The 15454-nt window shown below is 31.8% G+C and overlaps 1 protein-coding gene across 7 annotated transcripts in view; it reads left to right on the top strand.

Annotated features, from left to right (window-relative positions):
- The window catches only part of LOC119601049 (MOB kinase activator-like 2), a 165692-nt gene extending 150690 nt beyond the window's left edge, over positions 1–15002 (top strand). For 5 of the 7 annotated variants that reach the window (XM_037951749.1, XM_037951745.1, XM_037951743.1 and 2 more), the window contains exons 2-4: positions 5369–5529; positions 8643–8739; positions 8821–15002. In XM_037951749.1, coding sequence (XP_037807677.1) covers positions 5369–5529; positions 8643–8739; positions 8821–9898 — 1336 coding nt within the window. In that variant the 3' untranslated portion in view covers positions 9899–15002. Of the gene's footprint in view, positions 1–964; positions 1691–5368; positions 5530–8642; positions 8740–8820 lie in introns of all 7 variants that reach the window. The other 2 variants (XM_037951747.1, XM_037951746.1) reach the window with 2 other exon arrangements.
- The last annotated feature ends 452 nt before the right edge of the window (positions 15003–15454 follow it).

Below are 15454 nucleotides of genomic sequence, written 5' to 3'. Positions count from 1 at the left end.
TGTTTTCTAAGTTTGAATTCTTTCATAACTCTGCTTATAACGTTCGCACTAGTGCCAAAATTATTTTCAAAAATCAAAAATACGTTTCTTTCTGTTATTCATGTGTTTATTTGAACGTTCGCTGATTGCCACTATTTAGGATTTTAGTTTGCGGTTACAATTGCTACTAAAAACCACAAACTACATACCAGGAGTAAAAACAAACAAATATTTGAAGTTTGTAAAATTCAAAAAACAACAAATACGATTGTTACTAATGATTAAGTATCACCAGTAGTGCTTGGCGTTATACCCCTAAACTAGAGATTCGTCTAGAATGACTAGTTACCGAACTAGCCACGGTTTTAGCACTTCTTTAGAAGAAGGAGAAGAAGGTAATTGATTTTACAAAGATGCAGTGTAAAGTTTGTATTGAAGACCATACTATTGATTACATTAATAATCGGATTCCTGTTAGATTACCAGTGGTGGCTTAAGTAATCAGTTCACGATATTTCTTAAACGAGGATGCACTCAAAATTGCCGATTAACCAAAAAATCTAAAAATTGGAATTATAAAATTACTATCCCTGTATATATTTGCTACCTGTACAACTACTGGGCATTTGTATACAAAGTGGAGTAGAGTAGAGGTAGTAGTAACCAATACTAATACAAGACTATTAAAAAACAAATAGGTTTTATTGTTTTTTTTTTTCATTATTTAAAAATTTCATTCGTTTACGTACAAAATGCTGATAACAGCAACTGAAAACCAACCATCAGATTACGAATTTTTCAGTTTTTTTTTCTTCCACTCTTTTTCAATTTTGTATTTATTTATATAAAATATTCTAAAGCAAGCAAAAGCGCGTAAAAAAGCACTCATTTGTTAGAAAAACCTTTGCAAATGAACTAGTAGAGCAATAATTGTGTTTTTTTAAAAAAAATTAATTGTTTTAAAACCTTTTTTGTTTTTTATCAGTAGTATTAAATAACGTGACGTGTTTAAAACGTTAATCCACCTTAACGTCTACAAATGGCTGTGTTAAATTTTAAAAATATAAATAAAAAACTTTAAAAATATACATATTACAAAACATATTAAATAAATTACACTAAAAATATGTAAAATTTAAAATTAATTCTTGTTTTAACAAAAAAAAAAAAAAACACAACAATAAACCAAAGAAGTATTATTAAAACAAACAACAACACAAGGAAAAGGCACAAAGTTTTACTTTAACAAAAAAAAAAAAACAACAATAAAAATAATCATACCACTTGAAAAGCACCACCTGGAAACTTAAAACAACAAAGCCAAGAAAATAGGCTGAAAATACAACAACAAGAAGAAACACTTTACTTTGAACTTTGTATCAAGCAATTACGAACGAACCCACCTTTTTTGTAGAAAATTCATCACACACACTCACAACTATTATTAAGTCATCACACCCACCACCCCCTTAACAACAGAATCACTCGCCAATAAGCCCCCCCAACATCTAGACTTCAACACACAAATGAAAGATATTGAAACATCAGCGTCTGCACCGAACAGTTCAACATCATTTGTATTTAAATGTATTATAAAAACTGTACGCTTTATGTGGCAAGTTACAGCGTTACCGACAAAAATTGGTGAAACTATTGGTACCTTTTACCGTTATGCACAGACCTCAGTCGATAGTATATTATGTGTAGCTGGGTAAGCAATCGCAATTCTGCTGGGGTAGCCATGTTACACTTACACTATAGCACAAATATCTGAAATATCACTTAAAAGTTGCACCAAAATGACGATTTTGGAGTCTTCATTAACTATAGTAGAGACTTTAGTCTAGCCTGTAGTCTAGACTATAGTTTAGTCTAAAGTTTAGCCAGTAGTGGGGGTTATGGTCTAGTCTATATGGACCAGTTTATAGTCGTGTTTTTTTTTTTTTTTGTGTAGTCAGGACTATAGTCGAAACTAAAGGACAGCCTATTGACTAGTCTAGTCAGTCTATAGTCTAGTCTATAGTCTAGTCTATAGTCTAGTCTATAGTCTAGTCTATAGTCTAGTCTATAGTCTAGTCTATAGTCTAGTCTATAGTCTAGTCTATAGTCTAGTCTATAGTCTAGTCTATAGTCTAGTCTATAGTCTAGTCTATAGTCTAGTCTATAGTCTAGTCTATAGTCTAGTCTATAGTCTAGTCTATAGTCTAGTCTATAGTCTAGTCTATAGTCTAGTCTATAGTCTAGTCTATAGTCTAGTCTATAGTCTATAGTCTAGTCTATAGTCTAGTCTATAGTCTAGTCTATAGTCTAGTCTATAGTCTAGTCTATAGTCTAGTCTATAGTCTAGTCTTGTCTATAGTCTAGTCTTGTCTATAGTCTAGTCTTGTCTATAGACTAGACTAGTCTATAGTCTAGTCTATAGTCTAGTCTATAGTCTAGTCTATAGTCTAGTCTATAGTCTAGTCTATAGTCTAGTCTATAGTCTAGTCTATAGTCTAGTCTATAGTCTAGTCTATTGTCTAGTCTAGTCTATAGTCTAGTCTATAGTCTAGTCTATAGTCTAGTCTATAGTCTAGTCTATAGCCTAGTCTATAGTCTAGTCTATAGTCTAGTCTATAGTCTAGTCTATAGTCTAGTCTATAGTCTAGTCTATAGTCTAGTCTATAGTCTAGTCTATAGTCTAGTCTATAGTCTAGTCTATAGTCTAGTCTATAGTCTAGTCTATAGTCTAGTCTATAGTCTAGTCTATAGTCTAGTCTATAGTCTAGTCTATAGTCTAGTCTATAGTCTAGTCTATAGTCTAGTCTATAGTCTAGTCCTATAGTCTAGTCTATGTCCTAGTCTATAGTCTAGTCTATAGTCTAGTCTATAGTCTAGTCTATAGTCTAGTCTATAGTCCTAGTCTATAGGTCTAGTCTATAGTCTAGTCTATAGTCTAGTCTATAGTCTAGTCTATAGTCTAGTCTATAGTCTAGTCTATAGTCTAGTCTATAGTCTAGTCTATAGTCGAGTCTATAGTCTAGTCTATAGTCTAGTCTATAGTCTAGTCTATAGTCTAGTCTATAGTCTAGTCTATAGTCTAGTCCTATAGTCTAGTCTATAGTCTAGTCTATAGTCTAGTCTATAGTCTAGTCTATAGTCTAGTCTATAGTCTAGTCTATAGTCTAGTCTATAGTCTAGTCTATAGTCTAGTCTATAGTCTAGTCTATAGTCTAGTCTATAGTCTAGTCTATAGTCTAGTCTATAGTCTAGTCTTAGTCTAGTCTTGTCTATAGTCTAGTCTTGTCTATAGACTAGACTCTATAGTCTAGTCTATAGTCTAGTCTATAGTCTAGTCTATAGTCTAGTCTATAGTCTAGTCTATAGTCTAGTCTATAGTCTAGTCTATAGTCTAGTCTATAGTCTAGTCTATAGTCTAGTCTATAGTCTAGTCTATAGTCTAGTCTATAGTCTAGTCTATAGTCTAGTCTATAGTCTAGTCTATAGTCTAGTCTATAGTCTAGTCTATAGTCTAGTCTATAGTCTAGTCTATAGTCTAGTCTATAGTCTAGTCTATAGTCTAGTCTATAGTCTAGTCTATAGTCTAGTCTATAGTCTAGTCTATAGTCTAGTCTAGTCTATAGTCTAGTCTATAGTCTAGTCTATAGTCTAGTCTATAGTCTAGTCTATAGCCTAGTCTATAGTCTAGTCTATAGTCTAGTCTATAGTCTAGTCTATAGTCTAGTCTATAGTCTAGTCTATAGTCTAGTCTATAGTCTAGTCTATAGTCTAGTCTATAGTCTAGTCTATAGTCTAGTCTATAGTCTAGTCTATAGTCTAGTCTATAGTCTAGTCTATAGCCTAGTCTATAGTCTAGTATAGTCTAGTCTATAGTCTAGTCTATAGTCTAGTCTATAGTCTAGTCTATAGTCTAGTCTATAGTCTAGTCTATAGTCTAGTCTATAGTCTAGTCTATAGTCTAGTCTATAGTCTAGTCTATAGTATAGTCTATAGTCTAGTCTATAGTCTAGTCTATAGTCTAGTCTATAGTCTAGTCTATAGTCTAGTCTATAGTCTAGTCTATAGTCTAGTCTATAGTCTAGTCTATAGTCTAGTCTATAGTCTAGTCTATAGTCTAGTCTATAGTCTAGTCTATAGTCTAGTCTATAGTCTAGTCTATAGTTTAGTCTATAGTCTAGTCTATAGTCTAGTCTATAGTCTAGTCTATAGTCTAGTCTATAGTCTAGTCTATAGTCTAGTCCATAGTCTAGTCTATAGTCTAGTCTATAGTCTAGTCTATAGTCTAGGTCTATAGTTCTAGTCTATAGTCTAGTCTATAGTCTAGTCTATAGTCTAGTCTATAGTCTAGTCTATAGTCTAGTTATAGTCTAGTCTATAGTGTAGTCTATAGTCTAGTCTATAGTGTAGTCTATAGTCTAGTCTATAGTGTAGTCTATAGTCTAGTCTATAGTCTAGTCTATAGTCTAGTCTATAGTCTAGTCTATAGTCTAGTCCATAGTCTAGTCTATAGTCTAGTCTATAGTCTAGTCTATAGTTCTAGTCTATAGTCTAGTCTATAGTCTAGTCTATAGTTCTAGTCTATAGTCTATGTCTAGTCTTGTCTAGTCTATAGTCTAGTCTATAGTCTAGTCTATAGTCTAGTCTATAGTCTAGTCTATAGTCTAGTCTATAGTCTAGTCTATAGTCTAGTCTATAGTCTAGTCTATAGTCTAGTCTATAGTCTAGTCTATAGCCTAGTCTATAGTGTAGTCTATAGTATAGTCTATAGTCTAGTCTTGTCTATAGTCTAGTCTATAGTCTAGTCTTGTCTATAGTCTAGTCTATAGTCTAGTCTATAGTCTAGTCTATAGTCTAGTCTATAGTCTAGTCTATAGTCTAGTGTATAGTCTATTCTATAGTCTAGTCTATAGTCTAGTCTATAGTCTATTCTATAGTCTAGTCTATAGTCTAGTGTAGTCTATAGTCTAGTCTATAGTCTATCATACACTCTAGTCTATAGTCTATCATACACTCTAGTCTATATTCTAGTATATAGTCTATCATAGACTCTAGTCTATAGTCTATCATAGACTCTAGTCTATAGTCTAGTCAATAGTCTAGTCTATAGTCTAGATTATAATCTATTCTATAGCCGAGTCTAAAGTAGAGAATATACTAGACTATAAATAAACTCGACTATAGTCTAGTTTAGCATATAGTCCAATAATGGTCTTTATTCGAGTCTTAAGTCAGTCTATAGTAAAAACTATAGTCTAGTATATAGTCGAGACTATCGTCCAGTCTATCTTTTTCTTCTAAATATATAATAGTTTCTTACGTATTTGTTGTTTATTTAAATATTTGATATCATTTTTATTAATTTATGTTTTTTTCTCTTGTTTAATTACAGAAAAGCTCGTCGTAAAGAACGAGATGGTGATCAAAACTCAACAGATACCAAATTATATTTGGAAGAAAGTGTTTTAGAACGTAAATTACCTGAAGCTGATCTCAAAGCTCTAGTTGATCTACCAGCTGGTTTAGATTATAATGAGTGGCTGGCATCACATAGTAAGTATTTTAAACTTTTGAAAATTTATGAAATAATTTGCAAAGACCATTATTCTCGGTATAATCAAAATCTGAAAACGAAATTTGGAATGAAAAAAACGTAATTTTCGTATAGAACCCACCGTCTTTGTAATTCCCCTCTTTTATTAAACATTGTTAAGACGTAGATTGTAATTTGAAAAAAAAATTAACTACACGTAATAATAATTTTTAATTTAATAGCTAAAAAAAGTTCACAATGAACACAATTTTCACAGAAATCTATAGCGTCGAATGGAAAATGAGGCAACGGAAAACACCTGTTTTAATAATCTTATCTAGAAATTTATTTCCTATACAATAGTATTATAGTATTTACTGTTTATTAATAATTAATTAATTAAGATGACTAGTAGTTATTGGCGTTTATATGTTATAATTTGACCTACTGCAATGTAATTTATGTAAAGCTTTAAAAAGTTAATAATTGCAATTAAACGATTTAATTTCCTTAAACGTTAAAAGGTTAAAGTAAACAAAGAAACGAGTAATAAGGAGAAATATTAAACTTTAATAGAGCAAAACCTTTTTGGAATCATAGTTAAAAGATATTATTACATAACAAGCTTTTTAAGCTTTACAAAATTTTCCAGGGAAAACTTTTTTGTTTGACACAGCTGTGGCCGAGCCTTTACAGGGCAAAGATGCTATTGTGGTGATAATTCACTGCTCTCTCTCTCTCTTAATATTCGGTTTTTCTCATTAAAAACAGTTTTAAGCGGGACTTTGGAATTCTGCAATTTCAAACCAAAGGAACAAGTATTAGGTTAAGAAGGTTTAAAACTACTCGGAAGCCATAACCAAAGATAGAGTAACAAAACACTAGAAAAAAACAAAACAAGAACGTAAGGAAAGAGGAAAAAATCAAGTCAATTTCCAGAGGTTTAAACCTGGATGATTTACCGAAACGATTCCGTAAAGAAAGAATTACAAAAGAATATGAGACGAAGAAATTACTATTTCCCCTGATAAAACCTAGTAGTCTGTGAGTCCCGCAACTTCCCCCAGTTCGTCATAGAACCTTTTTTCCAGCCAATGCTCAATCGTCTTTACATCTTCGCAAATCCTGCAATAGCCCGGTATATTACTTTCCCAAATACTGGTAAAGGCTCTAATGACCCGTTAAGAACCTTCGGATGTGCCTATTCAGTGCTATAAGTATTTTGGTAGCCTATACTTCATGTGTTGATCATAGAGACCTTTGATATTTTGCAATTCATTCTACTAAAACAGGACTGGTTGAAGATGTCACAGAGTCTCTTTCCAAAATCAACCTATAATAATGACAGATGGTTGGTTTCACTCTTCTAATCCTATAATCTATGTCAAGGTTCGAACCTAATCTAGTTAGTTCATCCGCAACCGCATTAACATGCACATTGCAGTACTCCGGCACCCAACATAGTCTAATAGTAAACATTCTCATAATATCCCAAGGCGCGAAAGACTCATAGAGTCTTAGTAGATGCCTAGCCTCTACTCCCGCTACAAAATGTGACAGGTAAAGAATGATGTCCAAGGCTGCTTGTGGAGTACTACTAATGTCATAACTAATTCCAAGAGAGGCACTCCTTTGAGCATCAAAACCTCCCACCAGGCAATACAACCATATGTTGTAAAAGTAGGCCTAACAACCGATGTGTAAATCCAATTTACCATATCTGGTTGTAGACCCCAATTCTTTTCCATAGAATTCTTGCATGTGTAGTAGGCATTGAGTCCCTTTTTCATCTTTTCCTGATTATTTTCTTTTAGTTCCTCTAGGTAAACATAGTTCCATCTCACATTGGCAGTTAAGTTTAATTAGGATTAATGCCCAGTCCTTTAGCTTTCGCCACTGATCGCCCTGACCACATTATCTGCATAAGCCACCATCTTCCTGCCTTTTGATTCAAATAGCTTTAGAATATCGTTAACCGCTAGTAGCCACAATGAAAGAGATAAAACAACTCCCTGTGGCGTCCTCCTAGTAGCTTTTATCCTAAAGGAATGATAACCTAGGCAGTGCCCCCTTTTTTCATAATTTCATAATTCATATTAGTCAATAGATTACTATATATACTTACCCATAAACAAGTCATTAGACTAGTCCATTGGATAGTCAAAAGACTAAGATTGACAGACAATTTTAATAATTTTTATTTAAAACAAACTAAAATCTATTGTTTATTAATATTTATTTGAAATAAATTTAGTTAAGAAATCACGTACCAAACCACTAGGGTTTTAAAATGTCTGTAGGAGTAATATTCTAAACAAACTAGTATTTCTTTTAGTTATTATTTATAAATTAAAATAAAATTATAAAAAAATTGCCATTTTTTGTTAAGAATACAATAACAAATTGTGTTTCTAACCTTGAAAACAACCAGATCTAAGTTTTAAATAAATATTAAAACCAGATTTTTTTTTTCTTACTAAAAGAAATTCTTAAATAATAGAGTTTGAACATTGTGAACGTTAAATTTTTATTTATATAAAAAATTTAAAACAACTTTCATAGCTATAAAAAAAATAAAAAAACATTAACAAAAGATTTGGCAAATATTACATCACAAGTATTATAGTTTTCCATTCAATAAAAAACAACTATACAACAATCTAAAGTTTATTGTTGTCAGAAACTATAAAAAGAAAGAAAAAATTAAAAAATGAAGAAGCGAGTAAAGATTTAAAACCCACAGAAGTCGGTCAGTAAACAGCGCTAAGTAACACCCAAAAGATTCATTCGTAGTTTTTAGCAAATTTACTCGACTAATTTGAATACACAAACATAATTTGCTAATATGTATTGTTGTTGTTATTTATTTTCACTTTCTTTCTATAAAAATATAAAAAATAAATAAAAATACAAGAAGACCAACCGTTCCAACACAAGCCACTGGATTTTGAATTGAAATTTATGCAAATTTGTTTAATGTTTCTTTATATTTATTAGTCATTCTCTTCTTTTAAGGCAAATTGATTTATATTTTAAATTTGTTTATAACCGGAGTAATTGATTAATGAATATTTATAAAAAAGAATTAATAAAGTTGTATTATTAACTTTCTTTTTCTCTCTTCCCGTTTTAGCTTTGGCTCTTTTTGAACATGTAAACTTGGTTTATGGCACCATTAGTGAATTTTGTACCACTTCGGGTTGTCCCGATATGACAGGACCGGGCAACAGGTAAGTTTACTTTTTTCATATAACACAACAAATATAAACTAATTACTCTCTCTCTCTCTCTCTCTCTCCTTCTCTTAACAGAACGTACTTATGGTTTGATGAGAAAGGTAAAAAGACCCGCGTAGCGGCTCCACAATATATCGATTATGTTATGACATTTACCCAAAAAACTGTCAGCGATGAATCGATATTTCCTACCAAATATGCCAACGAATTTCCCAGTTCGTTTGAATCGATTGCCCGTAAAATTTTACGCTTGCAATTTCATGTGATAGCACATCTGTATGCGGCGCATTTCCGAGAAATCGCCCTATTGGGTTTGCATACGCACCTTAATTTAACTTTTGCCCATTTGACCGCTCTGCATAGGCGTTTTAATTTAATTGATGAAAAGGAGACCGATGTTTTACGTGATTTAGAAGTGGCTTTAAGATTAACCGATGATACCACCGGCGGTGGAAGCGGTGGCGCTGGTAGTGGTAGTTCACAAAATGATGCAACAGAAACAAATTCCTCATCGTCTGGAGGCGGCAGTGGTGGTGGCGGAGGAGGTACTGGTGGTGGCGGTGGGAGTGGTGTAGATTCAATTAAGGGGAGTTTAAACGAGGATGTCAATTCAGTGCAACACAATAATCTTATGGATTGTAATACGACGGCACAGCCTCCAATATGTACACAGCCCGAGGCCAATCTAAAGTCACAACAGTTTGGTGGCGGCGGTGGACTTATTGGTGGTATCTTAGGTGATTTAAGTAGCGGCGAATTTGGTGATACTATGCATTATTGTACTTCGGCAGTTCCTGCTTCCTCTACTACTAACAATACCTCCTCCAATCATACTTTTACTCCCAACACCTGCTCTACGAACAGCACCTGCACGACAGCCGATCAACAGTCGTCGTCGTCATCGTCTACAGTAGGGGCCGTTACGGCAAATGGTAATAATGGCGCGGGCGCTTTAAATTTTCATCTCAATAATAACAATCACTTAGCACATCATCCACATACGCACCATCCCCATCATCACCACCATCATCATCACAACAATGTGCATCACCATCATAATCATCCATATGCGCAAAATACAGGCCTAATACAGTGCAATGCTAGTAACGCTCCTACAGCAACAAATGCTACCACTTCAACAACCACAGCATAGCTGATCTAGATTAAATATATAAAATTATTATTATTATTATTAATATTATTATTATTCTTATAATTATTATTATTATTATTATTCTTTTTTTTCTGTTGTTATCTCTTTTCCTAAACAACATTAACAACAACAACATCAACTGCTACAAAAATAATAAATCAACAAACAACAACAACCACAACAAACAAATAAATTTAATAATAATAATGAAAACCCTAAACTATCTCTCCTTTATAACAAATTAAAACAAATAAACAAAACAAACAAACAAAAAAAGTAAGAAAAAAACAAACAACAAAATATTAAAATATAGTTTTAAAACAAGTTAAGAAATAAAGAAAGAAAAATAAATGTTAATTATGAAAAATTAAAAGAAAAAAAAATAAAACAAATACAAAAAAAGTAAAAAATATTAAAAAAAATTGCAAATAATGTTTTATTAGTTTTTATGAACAAGAGTATGATGAATGACTTAATTAAAACAACTACTACATACACATATGAAGCAAAATACTTACATATTTATTTGTTTAATTATGGAAATCTAAAACACACATACATACATACACCTAAAATTTTACTTTTCAATTGTATTTAGAAGATGTTTAGTTTTTAGGAAAATTTTAGTTTTTCCAAAACATTTCAGTAGTTAGGATTCGTTTATAGTTCAGTTCACAAAGGAAATGATTTGAATTTATATATTAGCGGTATTCGATGTTTACTTTTGCAAATGTTTTGTTAACGAATGTGAGCGGTTTCATTATTTGATATTTGCAATGCAATTTAAGCTTTTTAGCAGCTGTTATAAACGTCAACAATTTATGAAAGTTTATGTTTGATTTTTTAAATAATCTTTGGAAAAAGTTACCCTGAAAATTACTTCGACTGAATGTACGACGTTCGACAATTTATAAGTGGTCTCTAGATACCTAACTTTTCATCTATGTATACAACTCCAACTAAAAAAACACTTATTTGTTTAAAAAACGTACTTCATTACTTAGTGCCTCCTCCATGTAATCAAAGAACACTTATATTCCTTCTGTTGACCACTTTTTGCTTGTTTATTTCTCCTTTTAATTTAAATGGAATAATTTTTGTCTCTATTGTTTTAGTTTAATTTATTTTGTTGTTTACAATTGTCAGCTGTTATAATGAAAGAATTGCAAACGCAATAACGCACCAAAAAAAACTATACCAACAGTGTGTGTTTTGTTGTTGGATTGCATAAAAATCTATGAGATTTTGCATTTGCTCTTTTCCAAGACCATTTGCACTAAACACTGATCTCCCGTTAGGATTTGTATATCCATCAAAGGGACTGAGCAAAACTGATTCCGTATCAGGTTTTAGAATTTAATTCATTTTCAGATATCGTGTCATGAAGTTTGAAAAAAAACAGCTTTTGACCACATTTAAGGCGCTATAACAGTGCGAAGATACCTTCATTAATAAAATCTGTGTTATGTCAGCTGTAAGTCCTATAAGTCGACTTTAAAAAGAAGGTTTTACCACTATTCTTCTTCTTTCTTCGAGATAATGCCACACATTCAACACATTTTTCGAAAATAAACAAAAAATTTGCTTCTTCCATTCAAAACTTTTCTGCATTTCAATTCGAATCTAAATGTTTTTCGTTTTGCAATTTTGATATTGTTCGTAAAGCATTGAAACCGAATGCAAATGCTCCTTCTTCTTCTTACTATTCCTTGGAAACGAAATCGAAGTGCACAATAAGTAAACCTTCTATCTTTTTATGATTGTAAACCCGAACTATTATGCGATTTTAAACCAAAATCTCTAATGTTAGGCGAACTGAGATTCTCTTCATATGACCCTTTATAAAACAAAAGTAAAGTTGTTTTACCTCAAACAAATATAGATTTTAATAAAACTATTCTTAGCAAAGAAAAGCAAAAGTCTTATTATAATCCAATGAGGTGAAGATCACACCAGTTGAACTCTATTATTCGAGTTGACCAAAAATTGAGCCATGAAAGGTTTGTATTGATGTTTCAAATTTGCTATACAATACTGGGAGGTTACTCTGGTAGCACAATACAATTCATGAATTCATTATAGTACTACCCTGCCTTAGTTAAATTGTTGCTTACAGCCTCATAATGAAAAACGAGCTGCTAACTTTGTTGTGTATAAATTCCCTAAAGAGAAAAATAGCAGCTCGTTAGTTGGTAGTTAGTTTTTTATAATAAATAAGAACATTAAAGTATTTGGATTGTTTTAAATCAAAATATGTAGTTCTAAAATCACAAAAATTTCATTGCATATTGTGTAGCGTTGTGTTTATTTTGTTATAATTCAGTGGTTTTATTTTCACATACATAAGTTACTAATGTAAACATTGGTTTGTGGTTACAATTTGTCGCTAAAGTATTAAATATGTACATATATAGTAGATCTTATACTATTCAATAGTTGGGATTACCTTATTACTTTTAATACTCAACAGAATTTCAGTCTTAAGTTCTGTTAATTGCAAAAAAAAAAGAAAATAGAAAACAATTTAGAATTCCTGCTTATATATAGATTAAACAAAAACCAAAGCAGCAACAATGTGTTATTATTTCCACAACGAATTCTAGAACGTTTCGTTGAGAAGAAACACAGAATTTTTCGAAACCGTTATTGTGGATATGGATGTTCCTTTTACAGAATGGTTTTGTAATCCGTTCTTTATATAATGACTTTTGATCGAAATGATCACGCTTTAGAAGTAGTTCTAGGAAAGCTTTAGGGAATAAATACACTTATCTTTCAAATAGTTCTAGAATTAGTATTTTTATGTGATTTTTTTTATATAAAACAGTTTTAAGCAACAATTGCGCAGTTTTCGTGGTCGGATCTTATTCGTTTTCTTTAATTTGTTAAGAATTAGACATTTGATTAAATATGACAATTGACCCTTTAGATTATAATTTAAAATCTACATATAAATTTTAATTTATATTTTAAATACAATTGAAAACAACTCTCTACACACATACATACTTTGATTAAAAAACTAAAATTTGTTTAACAATTTCTTATTTTCAACGTATATACTTTTAATGGGTCGATTATGTATAACAACCGAAGTTCAGGACAAAGATTATTATTGAAAATTCAGTATTTATAAAGTTTCCAAGCTATTGCTAAAAAAATGTTCAGTATTTACATCATTTTGTCAACTGGCAACGCAACTAAAGTGTTAATCGAGATATATAATCGAACCATAAATATTTCACTAGAATTTTTTATTTATTTTTTTAACAAATACCAACTATATTCTATAAGAAACACTAAGCTTTAATAAATGTTTACTATTTTCAGTTGGATATGCAAAATTCTAAAAAGAAAAAGAAAGAAAAAACATTTACACATAAATTAAGTTAAAATCAAAATTTTCAATTCATTGTTCATTATTGATTTGTATTTTTTAAAATTTTTATTTAAATCAAGCTAATAAGTGTAAAAATTAATATGTAATTAAACGCTTTAAATGCTTGAAAATTATAAAACTTTTCAATTAAAGGAAAAATGACACCATAAAATTTTAAATAAATTCTTTTATGTAATCCTAACTTCTATTTTCAAACATGACTATTAATTATCATACATCCCAACAAACAATTTTCAATTATACGGTAAAAAAACGAATGGCAAATTCTTTTATTTAAGTTACATTTTTAATAATTCACAAATTTCCTCAACTTTTATCCCAAATTGTTGTTGTAAAGCTAATAAATTGATAATTATAAAAAAACTAAAAAAAACTTTAATAAACAAAGAAGTAGTCTGATTATAACTAAAAAAACTAAAAATATTTATAATACAACTGAAGTAACAGAACTATAAATTTATTAAATAAAACCAAATTTTTAAAAGCACTTTAAAATGTGAAAAAGCAATGGATAATAAAATTAATTGTAAACACTCTTGTTTAAAAACATTAAGACACATGATTATTATTTTGTTTACATTTTTACTTTTTCGAAAAGGATCCATTTTGTAATGTTTTTCTCTTCTTTTTAAATGCAAATAATTTTTACATATCTTTCTAAATACAACTAATGTGGAGAAAATTTGGAACAGAATAAACAGAAGCTAGACAAGAAATAGACCAATTCACTTGGGTCCATTTTTGGTTCTTTTGTATTACCCGAAACGTATCCTACCTCGACCCACCATTAAGACAATTGAGTTTTGATCCTGGGTTTCGTGGCAAACTAACTTATTGAAAAGAGTTAGTTTGCCACGAAGAAACTCCTTTCAGACAGGACCACTTCACTCGTCAGATGTGGTATTGTGTAGTATTTGATTCAGCCTGTGGCCGCGAGAATCTTAGGTTGTCATTAAATTTAGACCCAGATATCTCACCAAGGTAACTGCCAATGAGTTACTTTCTCTTAGCGGCTATAGCAGGACATTCACAGAGAAGTTAGAAGATCGTTTCTTCTTTTCCCTGTCTTTGCAACTGTGACAGCACTCATAGAAGGGGAGCTCAAGCCGAGATGAATGCCCGTCTAGCTCCTAGTGTCCTGTTATATACGCCGTCTGACTAATAGGGTAGTGATAGTTAATGCAAAAGGAGTACCGGTGACTGTCGACAAAAATTCCTAGGTTGCCACGAATGTTGAGATCGTATAGTACCCTACAGGCTGACATTTGTTGGGAAGACGGTAGTAGATATATATCCCAGCTGTAAAGATTCGGTCGTATATTCACTTGATAGATTACCCTTACTCGCTCCTAGAAGGAACTCTAGGCCCAAATTATGGCACACGATATCGATCGAAATCTCCATTTAGATTCTATTGAGATTTCGATCGATATCGTATGCCGTAATTTGGGCCCTGACTTTGAAAACTCTATTAAAAGTCCGTGTGTGGGGTAATATAGGGGGATGGTTGATTCAAGATTGGAGGTAGCAGGCCTAAAATCTTAACATGTCCGGATGCACAGATCAATCTTTAGAATGACAATTGTTTAAAACGTGCAGGACACAGAAAGAAAGTATTCGATTGTTCCTTATTCGTAATACCCGTACCGGATCCTATTTCGAAACTCCATTTAGACATTTGAGTTGCTATGGCAGGAGTTGCAGCAAACCAACCTGTAACGCAGATGTTAAATCAATCTTATGAACATCAATTTTGAAGAGATACATTATGTCGTGCATGATATAAGCAATGAAAGTGTTCGATCGTTCCTGCACAAGTTATTATAGGGAAGATATAGATAACCTCATTTCAAATAGAGTCCTCCCTCTCTTTATACAGTGATCTCTCAACACGGCTGTCAATAACCTCAGCCACTTTCACGAAAGTCTCATCAACTAGATGACCTAGCTTTGTCGAAGTGAGGCCAGAACGAGGATGACCATCTGATGTCAGCAGACCTATAAAGTTCACAATATAGAAGATATAGCCTCCTTACAAATCAGAGTCCTCCCTCTCTTTATACAGTGACCTCTCAACACGGCTGTCAATAACCGCAGCCACTTTTACGAAAGTCTCATCAACTAGACGACCTAGCTTTGTAGTAGAGGAGCATGAC

The sequence above is a fragment of the Lucilia sericata genome, unplaced genomic scaffold, assembly GCF_015586225.1.
Source record: "Lucilia sericata isolate MDLA Ls3-8-SP2 unplaced genomic scaffold, ASM1558622v1 Contig000140F_arrow, whole genome shotgun sequence".
Classification (NCBI taxonomy): Eukaryota; Metazoa; Arthropoda; class Insecta; order Diptera; family Calliphoridae; genus Lucilia; species Lucilia sericata.
This window is presented reverse-complemented; position numbering and strand designations above follow the sequence as displayed.